This window comes from Myotis lucifugus, unplaced genomic scaffold (assembly GCF_000147115.1).
Source record: "Myotis lucifugus unplaced genomic scaffold, Myoluc2.0 scaffold_7, whole genome shotgun sequence".
NCBI classification, from domain to species: domain Eukaryota; kingdom Metazoa; phylum Chordata; class Mammalia; order Chiroptera; family Vespertilionidae; genus Myotis; species Myotis lucifugus.
The window spans coordinates 10,671,949-10,685,079 of NW_005871055.1; the positions used below are offsets into that span (position 1 = coordinate 10,671,949).

Sequence of the window (13,131 nt, forward strand, 5' to 3'; positions counted from 1 at the left end):
TTTGGCTCAGTGGATAGATCATCAGCCTGTGGACTGAAAGGTTCTAGGTTTGATCCCGGTCAGGGGCACATGCCTGGGTTGTGAGCTTAATCCCCAGTGTGGGGCGTGCAGGCAGTGGCCAGTCAATGATTCTGTCTCATCATTGATGTTTCTATCTCTCTCTTCCTCTTCCTCCTTCTCTGAAATCAACAAAAATATATTTTTTAAAAAGAGCAGTTTCAAAAAGAAAAAGGCCTTCCCAGGCCTTTATTACACTGCTGTCTATTATGAATCTCAGAGAGGAAACAGGCTATTGTTTACATGTTTCACAAACTTGTTTGATCTCAGGCCTCTTTTACATTGAGTCAAATGGGAGTTCCCTGGAATTCACTTTTGGGAAACCCTGGGATTGGGTTTATTTTTCAAGGTTCCTTGGGTTTGGTGACACGTGGAAAGAGATCAGTGCCCTCTGCCAGGTGATGAATTTACAGAGATGAACATGGAACTGTAGAAGCAAATGCAGAGTCACTATAAGCCTAATCTATGAAGATTTGCTGGAGAATAGCTTTAAACTTCACACAACTTTTGAACCTGTTTGACATAGTTTAGAGCATTTGTGATGGGGCTGGGAAATAGTGAACGAAGTCGGGCTCTTGTGTGACCCATGAGGCAAGGAGCAGAGTTTCAAACCCTGCTGGGCTGTGCCACGAGTGGACAGGGACAAGTTGCGTCTCTGAGGAGCTACCATGGTCAGGTTCTGTCCCTCCAACACAGAAAGCTGTGTGTACGTGTAATGTGCAATTACATAATTGTACACAAAGCAGATATAATTACATACGGTCAGAGAATGAGATACAGTCCTGAATCCTCAAGGTGGCTCTCAAGACTGCTGATAAAGCCCCAGCTTCCCCTGAACACCCCTGAACTCCGCCTAGGTCATAGCACTCAGCACTCTGTGCTTCTTTTCAGGCCTTTGCACTGATACTTACTTAAATAATTATGATTAATAATATTTTCATGTTTAGCCTACCATGATGATTCTCCATGAGATTCTTTTTATTCATCACTACATCCCAGGGCCTGACACCTAATAGACATTTACAAATATTTTTTAAATGATTGAGAAAGTGTGCTTCTGTTTCTTATAAGCATATCCCAATTCTGTTTCATCAATGTAAGTTACATCAAGTAACCTTAGGTCACTGTTTCTCACTGTGACCTGCTGTGTGTTTTATTTGACAAGACCCCTGAATGGTTAGACAGTGATTCCTGCCAAAAGTGTGATCAGCCTTTCTTCTGGAACTTCAAGCAAATGTGGGACAGTAGGAAAATTGGCCTAAGACAGGTGAGTGATGTGGCTGCTTCATCAATATCTAATCGTGTCCCCTAACCGGTTTGGCTCAGTGGATAGAGCATCGGCCTGTGGACTCAAGGGTCCCAGGTTCGATTCCAGTCAAGGGCATGTACCTTGGTTGCGGGTACATCCCCAGTAGGGAGTGTGCAGGAGGCAGCTGATCGATGTTTCTCTCTCATTGATGTTTCCAACTCTCTATCCCTCTCCCTTCCTCTCTGTAAAAAAATATATTTTTTTAAAAATGTAATGGTGTGTAAATAACTTTACCTTGTGATCTTGGAAGAAATAGGGGTAAATTATTATCATGGAGTCTCTTTGTGAGTGCACATTAATTTGTTCCCTTTATCTGCTATAGCTCATTCCTACTGGATTCAGTTTTATAGAGATCTGTCCCCAGTAAGTAGTTAAGGTATATGACTTTAGAATTCTACTGGCATCTATTGAAATATACCTTAAAGTTAGAGGGATGATGCTTTAGCTCATATTGGTACCAAACCATGCAATTATAGAAGTGGTATTTATTTATTCTTAATAATTTCACTGATCCTTCTTATGTCTTAGTTTTAGTTATTTGAATCTACTTATAATACAACATTTCAGTCTGATTCCATGCTTGGGTTTGGTCCTCCCTAAGACACCAAAAGTTGATTTCATTGCTCACCTAGATTGGGCGTGACTAGAGTATAGACCAGTGACACGCGTGTCAGAGGTGACACGCGAACTCATTTCTTTGGTTGATTTTTCTTTGTTAAATGGCATTTAAATATATATAAAATAAATATCAAAAATATAAATCTTTGTTTTACTATGGTTGCAAATATCAAAAAATTTCTATATGTGACACGGCACCAGAGTTAAGTTAGGGTTTTTCAAAATGCTGACACGCCGAGCTCAAAAGGTTCGCCATCACTGGTATAGACAATGGATTGAATCAGGGTTCATTCCTATTCTCCTTCATGAGGCAGCATAATCTCGGAGATGGCACTTCCTCATTACACTCAGCTTTAAGGTAACCTGACTGCTGGTGGTTCCTCTAGAGACCATAGTGATGATAACCAGAGAGGACCAAGAATGGGGTAAGGAGGCAGAAGGGAGGTGGCAGTCAGATGTGTTCCCAGCAGTCCTCATTCTGAATAAACACAACTGGTGTGTTCCTTTCAGTTTTGGGGGCAACCTTGTTTAGCATCCTCAGCTAAATGCTGTTGATCACTGCTGAGATACCCTGAGACGCTGAGGCACGGCCGCCCTAACAAGTCTCCGTTCTCTCTCTGCAGCACCACTGCCGCAAGTGCGGGAAGGCTGTCTGCGGCAAGTGCAGCTCCAAACGTTCCTCCATCCCCCTGATGGGCTTCGAGTTTGAAGTGAGGGTCTGTGACAGCTGCCACGAGGCCATCACAGATGAAGAGTAAGTTCCAGCAGCCTGCAAAATTGTCAAGGTTAAGGAGAGAATGTGAACTGAGCTGCACCCAGCACACAGTCGTGACTACTGATACCCTAGCTCCTGCTGGTTTAGAATGCAGATCCTGGCAAGTGGGCAAAGCCCACCTTTCCACCAAGAGATTGTGTTCTCTTGTGACTTGGGAGGGAAGAGTACTCACAAAGAATGCATCCCTGTGCTCTTCTCAACCCCAGGGGTATGTGCATTGCAAATAGGTGTTCTTCAAGCAGAGCCTTCTGTATACTCATTTCCTTGAGAAGTGCTCAGGAGTTCGGAGTCCAGGGTTCACTTTCTAGCCCAAGCTGGTATCTTCTACAGGAGCCAAATCAGCCCTAGGCTCTAGAGCAAGCGTGTCAAACTCGCGGCCTACTGGCTGCATCCGGCCCACAATGAATATTTTTGCAGCCCAGCCAATATACTGGTACATAAGAAACGTTTCAATAAAAATTTCATAACTTAATTTTTACAATGTCCTATTATACATAATTATTAATAATGAACTACGTTTGCTAATGACTGATTACTATAATCGCATTGCATTCATTTCCCTTACGCGCAGGCGCACCATATCTCTCCACTAATACTAGCAGCGAATATTTTAGTAGCTAATTGCCACGTCATTAGTCTTGTACTGACTGGTTTGGCGTGCACAATAGGAAATATTTCGCTTTCAGAGAACAAGAAAAATAGGATTATTTGTATTATGCTTATTAATTTGTCCAGTTATTCAGTGTCTGGTAAGTTAATGTTCAAGAAAAAATACTAATTTTTATTAAAATGTTCTATTTTATGTTAACGATTACTCATTTATTTCAGCCCTTTGTATTCAGCATGTCTCTATTGAAATAAACCTACGTTTCTATGAAAATTGAAGCTTTTGTTTTTTTGTGGCCCACATAAACTTAACCCTTGTTTATTTGGCCCGTGTTAGCCTTTGAGTTTGACATGCTTGCTCTAGAGCAGCAGTTCTCAACCTGTGGGTCCCGGCCCCTTTGGGGGTCACACAACCCTTTCACAGGGGTCGCCTAAGACCATCGGAAAACATATATAATTACATATTGTTTTTGTGATTAATCACTATGCTTTAATTATGTTCCATTTGTAACAATGAAAATACTTCCTGCATATCAGATATTTACATTACGATTCATAACAGTAGCAAAATTACAGTTATGAAGTAGCAACGAAAAGAATTTTATGGTTGGGGGTCACCACAACATGAGGAACTGTATTAAAGGGTCGCGGCATTAAGAAGGTTGAGAACCACTGCTCTAGAGGTTTCGTTTTCCAAGAAGAGCTAAGCCACTTTACCTAAGAAACAAATGCTAACAGTTGCCCAACTACTAAGTCTTGCTGCTCAGTCTTGTCCAGAAACCCAGGACCTTAGGTTGCTGTGTCAGTGCTTAGTAGGTGGGACAAATCTATGCTGTCTCTTTAGTGTTGGCTAATTAAAAACTGCCCCAAATGTAAACAGAATGCCCTGCAACAAGTTTTCCGTTTAGTGAATTACAGCAGAATTTCATAGAAAAAGGGCTGCCTAATGCTCCTACCCCCACATACTTCTAGGGCCTTGTATATAGTAAAATCATGTAAGTACTAGATGGGTGTCTTAAAAGATGCATGTAAATATAAGCATTTAAAATTCACCAGAGTAAATTAGCATTTAAAGGGAATTCGTGGCAAATTAATAAAGTATTCTTTTACAAATAACCCTAACTTATGTGTTTTTCATTATTATTTATCCATATCATATATAAATTAAAATGCCCTTCCAGAAGCATTTCTGTCCATTGATTATTTTCCACTCATCATACATGATGAAATGAATATGAGTTCTTCTCATTAAATTAGAGAGCTGCATGTGATCTTAAGAGATACTCTAGCTAATTCTTCATTTTATAGATAAAGACACAGATCTGGAGGATCTAAGGGTCTGCAAATTAAACCTAAATCTTTAATTCTAAATATTTTACAGTAACCATTTTTATTATGCTTAAGATCTATTTAGATTCAGTTATAGATTAAAAGTAGAAAACAAACATCTTCAGAAAGCCCACTGGAATATTGGAGAAAAGCTCTCCTTTCCCATGTTCCTGTCGCCTTTCCCACATCACTACTCTGCCTCTTCTCGTGCCTTCAGAGTGCCTGGCAGCTGACAGACCTTCTTACTAAAAAATATGCACAGATTAAAAAACTGCAAAACAGTGTTTGGTAGACTATTTTACCAGCAAGTCCTGAAATCAAACTTAGCCAAAGCACTGAGGTATTTTGTTTTCTTTTTTAATTTATCAAAAGCACAGAGATTTTCATAGGCTCTATTAGAGTGACAAGTAATCTTTAAGGGACTTTTGAATCTCTTTCCCATTTTAGAGAATATCAGAATCCTTTACTTAAAAAAAATTTTTTTTTACCAGGTCACCAGGGAATAAAGGTAGATCTGAGCAACATTTCTAACAGTGAAGCCGTTTAGCCATTTGGCTAAAAAATTAGAGTTTAATGTCACTCTAGATATCCTTCATTCCTATGTCATGACTTTTCACTCTTGGAAACGTTCTTTGCTTCCTCCAGACGAGCGCCCACGGCCACTTTCCACGACAGTAAACACAACATTGTGCATGTGCATTTTGATGCAACCCGGGGATGGCTACTGACTTCGGGAACTGACAAGGTTATTAAGGTAGGATGCTCTCTCATGGTAGGAGCTTTCCATGTCTGGCCCTACGTGAATATACAGGAGCACCACGGCTATGCGAAACCTGCTCAGAGGGCTCCCTTGGCAGTGAGCATTTATACATACAAGGCCCATGCCAGGCACAGGGTGTACACACCAAGGTCAGACATGCTCTTGCCTGTAAGGAACAGCTGGTCAGTTGGAGACATACTCTTAAAAAGACACTTAATAATAGGTCACATATGCAGTGGCCAGAAGAGCAATACAGACAAGAATTACTTTAAGAGTTCGTTCCATAGAGGGAGGTGGTGCTGCTGGAAGTGGCTCTGTGAAGGAGGAGGGATTTGAGATGAGCATTGGATGAATGGTAGAACTGGATAAGCCAACAAGTAATAAACAAGACCTTTCCCCATGAGATCGGTTAATCCACAAGCATTCCTCCAGGTTCTCTGTGAGGACCACAGCAGAGGCTCTGGACAGAAGGGGCCACGCCTACCTCATTTTCTGAGAAACACACAGGCATGTAGCACAGGCTTGCCCAGTGCACTGAGCTCTGCTTCCCAGGCCCATCGTGGTCCATTCTTAGAGGCAGCAGCAGGATAAGGTGGTTGAAATAACCCCTTTTGGAAGCTGCCAGGCCTCTGACACTTTAAGCAAGTTTAAAATAAACTCTGGAGTCTCAGAGCCTTTATTTTTTAAAATGAGACCCCTTGAACTGTTTGGAAGATTAAATGAGATAAGATATTGAAAGGACACAGCACATGCCTGGCACCCATTTGCTGCCTAATCTAGCTTAGTTCCCTTCCTCCTTAAATGACTCTAATCTGCTTTTAGTCTCCATTAGCTGGATGAAAACTTCCAGCTGCCATGGTCATGTTTTTGAGGTTATGTTATAGTACTTTTTGATGGAAAATACTATTTTAAAGATTTCAGAATCATGTTAGTATAATTATTGCTTCTTAAATTAAAAAATTTACTTGAATTTAATTATAAGGATTGGTTATCATCAACACAATTTAATTCTAGTTCATTGTATATCTTCTTTTTCTTTTTACAGTTGTGGGATATGACCCCAGTAGTATCTTGATGACACACCCAGGCATCTGAAAGATAGTATTTACTCAAGAATGATTGTTCTAATCCAAATCGTTACTGGAGCAGTAAAGCAGACGTGTGAAAAGAGAGAAACTAAAGAAACTAGCTGAGTTTGCATATTACCTGCGCACAAGTGGTGAGCCAGTGAATGAACACTTGGAGGGGACTCTTTCAACTTGTTCATACAATATAAAAGAAGATATTTTTTTAACAAATGGTTTGTACAATCTGGCTTGCTGCATTGTTTGAGTATACTGTAAACTCTGTGTGGGATGTTTAATTTTTAAATTTTCAACACTTCATTTTAGTTGTTGTTTTGTGTGTCGGAGAAATGAGGCAAATGTCTGTTCAGGGTATTTTTGGTCATTTTAAAGCAGTTTCCATGTTTTCTTCACGTGGGCACAGATCACCGGGTCAGCATCTTTTTCTTCTCTATGTATCTACTCTCACCTTCATCTGCTTTTCACCAGAGTGTATGTATTTACACTGCTTATAAACAGTGTTTCTGCTTTCCTATAAATCCTCCTCAATTGAGAGATTTGGAAAACCATTCATGTGGATTTACCAACTGACTTCTTGAATCACTTGAAGAACGATGTGTAATGTCTAACTTATTCATGTTCTTATATTGAGTAGAAAAAACCTGGTGTTTCTGCCTCCGTTTTTCTCTTTCTTTCCCATATTAAAAAATGCCATGAGAAAGCTGTTCCCAGCCATTGTCATCATGGGAGTAGATGATTATAACTCAGAGCTTCAAGTATCAGTGCCTGGATCGTTTCTAATTCAATTGGAGCCTTCTGAGCCTTTCATGTTTTATGTTTTAGTTTTATTGACACAGCTCTCCCTCACTTGTATTAAAAACAAACAAAATCCTATGTCCTTAAAAAAAAGGTGTCTTTAAGCTATGTTTTTGTATGTGATGTCACCTCTGAACTTGACCATGTTCATTATGTGAGGTTGAATCCTGTTCTATTCCTCACCATCTGTGTTTTTCCCCCTTTAAAAACTAGAACACTTTGCACACTTATACTAAAACTGTGTGATCTGAGACATAAAAGGTACTGAATCTTACAGCTCATGATGTCTTCCTGTTGGAAATGTAAAAGGGGGCTTTAGAAAATCAGTCTGAAGAACTCTGATTTTAAGGGAATCCAATCAAATTTGATAAAAGTGAAATATTCTGTGTTTTAGTGACTCATGATATTTAAGTCCTTTTTTTAAAACCTTATTTTCACCTATAAAAATAGAATTTAAATGAGTGGCAAGCATGCGCTATGTGCCTGCCCCATTCTAAGCATGTTACATGGTATCACCTCAATCAACCCTCACCTGTTGGGGGGTTTTGTGGGGTCACTAAGTCTCTTGGGGATTACTACCAGGTTAAATAAAACTTTGCAGGTAAACAGACCAATTACTTGCCCATTCTCTCCAAGTCCTACCTCCACAGTCTCTTGTTCACTTCTGATTTGACAAGTTTTTAGTGGTAGTATTTTAAATCCTCCCGATTTTTTTCTCTTTTACTGGAAAGCAAATTTTTCCCTCGTGGTCATTAATTACTTTTCTTTCTAACCAAAAGAACTACTACCAACCATGCTTGGGTACCACCCCTAATACTGACCTAGCGTGCTTCCTGGGGAAGGAGTTTCCTAGAGATGATGGCTGCAGCGTTGGTGCTCCCCCGTCAGCCACGGGACACGACAGTCATCACCTGAGACATCAGACCAGCCCGCGTGACCATACTCTAAGCTCAGATGCACGCGTGTATGTGCACAGAAGTGATTACCAGTTGTCCCTTCACTGGCCCCTTCCACATTACCCTTGCTTGCCATCAAGCTGTTAAAGTCAATCAGAGTCTGTACTGCATGATTGCTCTGTGAGAGCTTTAAAAAGGGAATTAAATTAAAAATATTCAGGTATCTATTTTGCAATTTATTGCTAGAATCTGCAGCCATTACTAAATTGTACATAATAGAGAACTATGTTGGAAATGAATAATAGGGATGGATCACTCTGTTTTCCAGCTTTTGGAACATGCAGAGAGGAAGACACAGTGTTAGAAAGGCAGTAGAGCAGGCACCCTGCGTGCCTGGCATGGATCTGAGTCAGGTCTGGATGAGCTCACACCCCATTTGGGAAGGTGATTGTCCCTGTGGGATCACATGTCCCTGTGGGATCACAAGGTGGCTCTGTCTGTGACCCTGCACTTCACTGTAGCCATCTCCCTCCCAGCATGGCTGTCCCCCAGCCCACAGAGCCACTCGGAGACTGAAACCACTTGACACTTCATTGGTGAGGAGAGTTGCAATCACAAACCACAGCTATGTCACGGTATCCACTGCTCTGCCCTTTTCTTTCTCCTCAAGTGAATGGGTGCTTGCATTTGTATGTTTGTAATACTGTGAATTATGTTGAATCTCCACTGTTTTTGTAACTCAGAGATCTGTGTGCTGGTGTTGGGTATCTTCCAAACATTTTATGGAAATGGAGGCTTCATTCACAAGGGCGGAAGCTGGCACCCGCACTTGCCTTTCCTCCTTTCTAGGTCAATTGTCATAGTTCTTGCTTTACCCTATTGGATTTGCACTTTACATAAATTTTGCTGTATTACTTCAACACATAGCAGCTCTGGCAAGTAATGTCTCGCATGGCTATTTGGGAAAGTGGCAGAACTGCACATAGTTCTTTCTTTGGGAGGATAAAACCAATCACGTGCTCTCAGTTTCTCCAAAGAAATGATGTTACTGGAACCTTTAACTGCCTGTGTATGTCTCCACAGTAGCAAAGGTGGTTTTACATTAAGACCTTGAAGTTTGTGTGTCTTTTCTATGAGGTCAGTCAACCATGATATATTTGTTTGAATTATTCAAAGATTCATAAAATCATGAAACTGGAAAGGATTTTCAGATATCTAGAATGTTCCATGCACAAAACACTAGTTCCACCAGGCAGTTAGACTAGCTGAGGTGTAAACAAGAGAATCTAAAAGAAGGGTTTTCAAGGAACAATTGTTTTTGAACATTACCCGGTAATGGCACGGGCGAGGGAAGTGACATCAGCGCCTCAGGAGCCAGGTTTGTTCCTTATCAGAAGCAAATTTGACACTTCTTCCGCCCAGCCCTGTGGTTATGAGTGGGTGGCTACCGTGTAGTAAGGCAATTATTGCAAGTCTTCATCAGTATAAACTCTTTCCTGCACTTTTCCCCACAGACCACGCAGTGGCAATACTTAAGTGGAAATCCAGGGGCATTGTAAGTGCACCTCTACCCCATTTGTCTGAAGGCTCATAACAGGTTGGCCTTGAGTGAGTTGCTGGGCCTATAGCATTTGCCCTTCCTATGGAACATTACCTTTGCATGTTTTGAGATTAATTTTTCTAAAGCATAATTTATTTTTGCTTAACAATGTATTTTTAAAGCCTGAATTTTGACTTTTAAGCAAAGAGATAGCTCTAAACTATGTATCAAAGTTACTGAATATAAATATTCATTAAATGACACTCTTGGTTTTGCCTTTTCATATAATTTATTGTCTGTAAAGACCTTGTTCACTAAGATTTACATTTTAAAGTGAAAGGAAGCATTTTGCTAAGTTAAATAATGCTAAGTTAAATTTTTCCTAATGTGAAAGCATGGATATCTAGCAATTTGACTGCAAAACACAGAAATTAAGTTCCTTCTTAACACTCGATTATCTGGGTAATCCTTGAGATTCCAGTCCATTTCGGCCAACCATTTGCCGAGTGCTCACTCTATGCCAGGCTTTGAACTAGGCCTGGGATGACAATGTCCATTTCCAGGCCAGGGCAGAGGCCACACAGCTGTGAAGATGGGTCATTTCAGTACAGTGTGGGTGGGGCCAGAGGGACTTTGCTGAGGAAAGGTCTTTGCTGATCTGAGAGCGAGCTAAAGGGTGAGTTGAGTAAGGAAATGACTTTCCAGGCTGCAGAAACAGCATAAACAAAGGCCCGTGATCTGGCATCAGCCTGCTGCATCGGGCTACAGGTGGTTTGCAGTTGCCAGAGAATATCAAGTTCTGGGCTGCAGTCCTGGAGCCTGAGCTCTCCTCACGTTGAGACGCAGATGCTTATGACTGCAGAGAGGGAGGCAGCACATAGTTGCCCTTGAGGCGTTTGTTTACTTAGAGGCTCATCAGTTTTAGAGTCAAGGTTTTCCTGCAGTCCAGGCTAGTATCAGTTTCTTTTTCTTTGGAAATGCCTAGAATTGTTATCTTAAAATGACCCATGGTAACTAATTTCTGAACTTTCTGGGTACCCAGCCCCTCACTGGAGACATTGAGGTGGATAGAGCTGGAGACCACACATGCATGGACATGGCCTGGAGGAATCTACATACTAATTGCGCGATTACTGGTACATAAGTGGGCTGAGCTAGCTTCTCCCCTTTGAAAAAGGAACAACCTTGACCTGAGCAGGAGGAGATTGTTCTAGACAGCGGGCATCACACTAATACGCAGAGCCGAGCCTTTGGGTACAGGAGCAGGGTCGTTTCAGTGCAGTGTGGTAAATGTGATAAACCCTCATCGCATGGCACTCTCCAAGCGGAAGGGAACTTTTTTCTCAATTCAGTGACAGTGAAAGGGGCTCTGCCCAGACAGGGGCACGCCCAGCCTCTCACCGTGGGGCTTGGCACTTTCTAATTCCTGCTGTGCCATGCATTTGCCTTTGTCCTTCAGTATCCAAGTATCCTATGTCCATAACTTAGTTCCAGAACATCCATGTTCATATTTAAACGTTAACTTAACTTTACAACCACGTGTTATATACTACTGATTGAGGGGGTTTGACTTTGTCTTTAAACATTGTCCTTCCCATTGAGAAGCATATTCAGGCCTGACACACCAAAGGAATATCTAAACATTAGATCTGTCCAAAATTGGAATGGGATCCCTCCTTTGAGTTTCCCATGCCAGGGAATGGAAACTGTATGGCCCCTTGTCAGTGATGTGGGAAGGAGATGACACCTAGAATATGGGTTGAATTCGGTGATTGCTTTTAGGAACCCTTCCAGTCCCGAGATCCTGTGATTCCATGAATGTTATTTATTATTGAACTGACCTAGACTATTATCAGTGGCCAACCCACACGCAGCTGACTTAACTCAGATAAATGGGAGACTATCGCAACATCTCTGTCTTCTGTTCTGCCTTAAAATGTTCACGTTTATGAGTCAAAAGTGTATCTGACTTTCTTGGAGGAGAAAGTGTCAGGGACTACAGGTTGGTTTAAAAGGTTAAATTTAGAATCTGACCTTGATATTCATGCTTCTTTCCTCCTCCCCTTTACCCCCTTGGTTCTCTGGGAAGCACGAGAGGGAGAACTATAACACAGAAAGGGAAATGGTTTGAAAAAAGTTTTTCACTTACATACACTTTCCCCCCCGTTTAAATGGGTGACAACCTTACGTCAGTAGCATACACCAATATGAAGTATGGACCAAAATACTGTGTCATTGGTAACCGTTGTACTCTCATACATATTTGTGTTTTATGCCATTTGCCTTGCTTTTAAATGACTTTTTTTCAATGTACTGTTTTGTGAAAGAAAATCTATGGAAAGTAAGACTGTTATTAACTGGACAACAGGGAGGCGCTAGCCCCACCTCTGCCCGTCGGCCACTGTAGCCATAACCAGGGGCGCGGGCATGTCTGTCTGCACGCCCAGCGGTCTGTGGCCACGCCAGAGCCTGGCTGCAGCGGGCATGTTACTTTAGGATATTTTTTTTTCTTTTTGAAGTGAGATTCTCCAGGGGATCCAGTTGAAAATGTAAAAAGCCTGAAGATAGAACAGATTTCTCAGATGTGGTTTCTGTCACTGATTCCACCAACCAAACCAAGCAGTCTTGACCTTGACTTCCTGAATGTGATCAAGTGGGACTGAGCAGGAATTTCCTACAGTGTTAAAATGTCTGTATTCAGTTCTACTTCAAATGCTGCTGAATGTTGGGAATGTTTCTAAACTCTGCTCACTTTCCCACTGCGCTTCCCTCCAACTGAACTGTACGTGTAGCCATTACCAGTGTACGTTACCAACGCAAAGTTGCCTCCATGGTTTAAAATAAATGTCTGTGGAAATCATCCTGCAACTGTGGCCCCATCGTTGTTGCTGTCCACGTGGCCATATACACCCCAGCAACCTGCATTGGGTTAACCATGGGGGTGGGGGTAGGTCTCCAGCCCACTCCTGCACCTGGAGACAAAGGTGAGCCACCATTCACTCCAGACGCTAAGCACAGCAAATGGGCTGCAGCATGTAGTCCTTTTTATGTTCTCTGTTATCTGAAGTTAAACTTTTCAAGTGAGGACAAAGCGGGCTCCAGGGCAAATACAGCCAGGGAAAGCCTCTCTGAAAAGTCATTAGGCCCACTTTATGGGCAAGAAAATAGGTGGGAAGAAATCAATGGTCTGCACAATGTCCAACAGCCAGTGAGTGGGGCTGGGAAACACTTCACGCCAAGCCCCCTGCCCCTGGCGGCGCCCTTCCCTTAGCCCACCTGTGCCCTGAAGCCTCCCCCCACGCCCAGCACTCCAGAGGCCCGGCTCTTCAGAAAAGGAGAGGTGCAGTCGAATGGAGTCCAT

At 41.9% G+C, this 13,131-nt stretch overlaps 1 protein-coding gene across 3 annotated transcripts in view; it reads left to right on the forward strand.

The window, feature by feature from the left end:
• The window catches only part of WDFY2 (WD repeat and FYVE domain containing 2), a 223,281-nt gene extending 210,646 nt beyond the window's left edge, over positions 1-12,635 (forward strand). For 2 of the 3 annotated variants that reach the window (XM_006083563.3, XM_023748796.1), the window contains 4 exons: positions 1,223-1,324; positions 2,608-2,738; positions 5,340-5,448; positions 6,500-12,635. In XM_006083563.3, the coding sequence (XP_006083625.1) occupies positions 1,223-1,324; positions 2,608-2,738; positions 5,340-5,448; positions 6,500-6,529 (372 nt within the window). In that variant the 3' untranslated portion in view covers positions 6,530-12,635. The remainder of the gene's footprint in view (positions 1-1,222; positions 1,325-2,607; positions 2,739-5,339; positions 5,449-6,499) is intronic. The other variant, XM_014449351.2, reaches the window with a different exon arrangement.
• Positions 12,636-13,131: the final 496 nt, after the last annotated feature.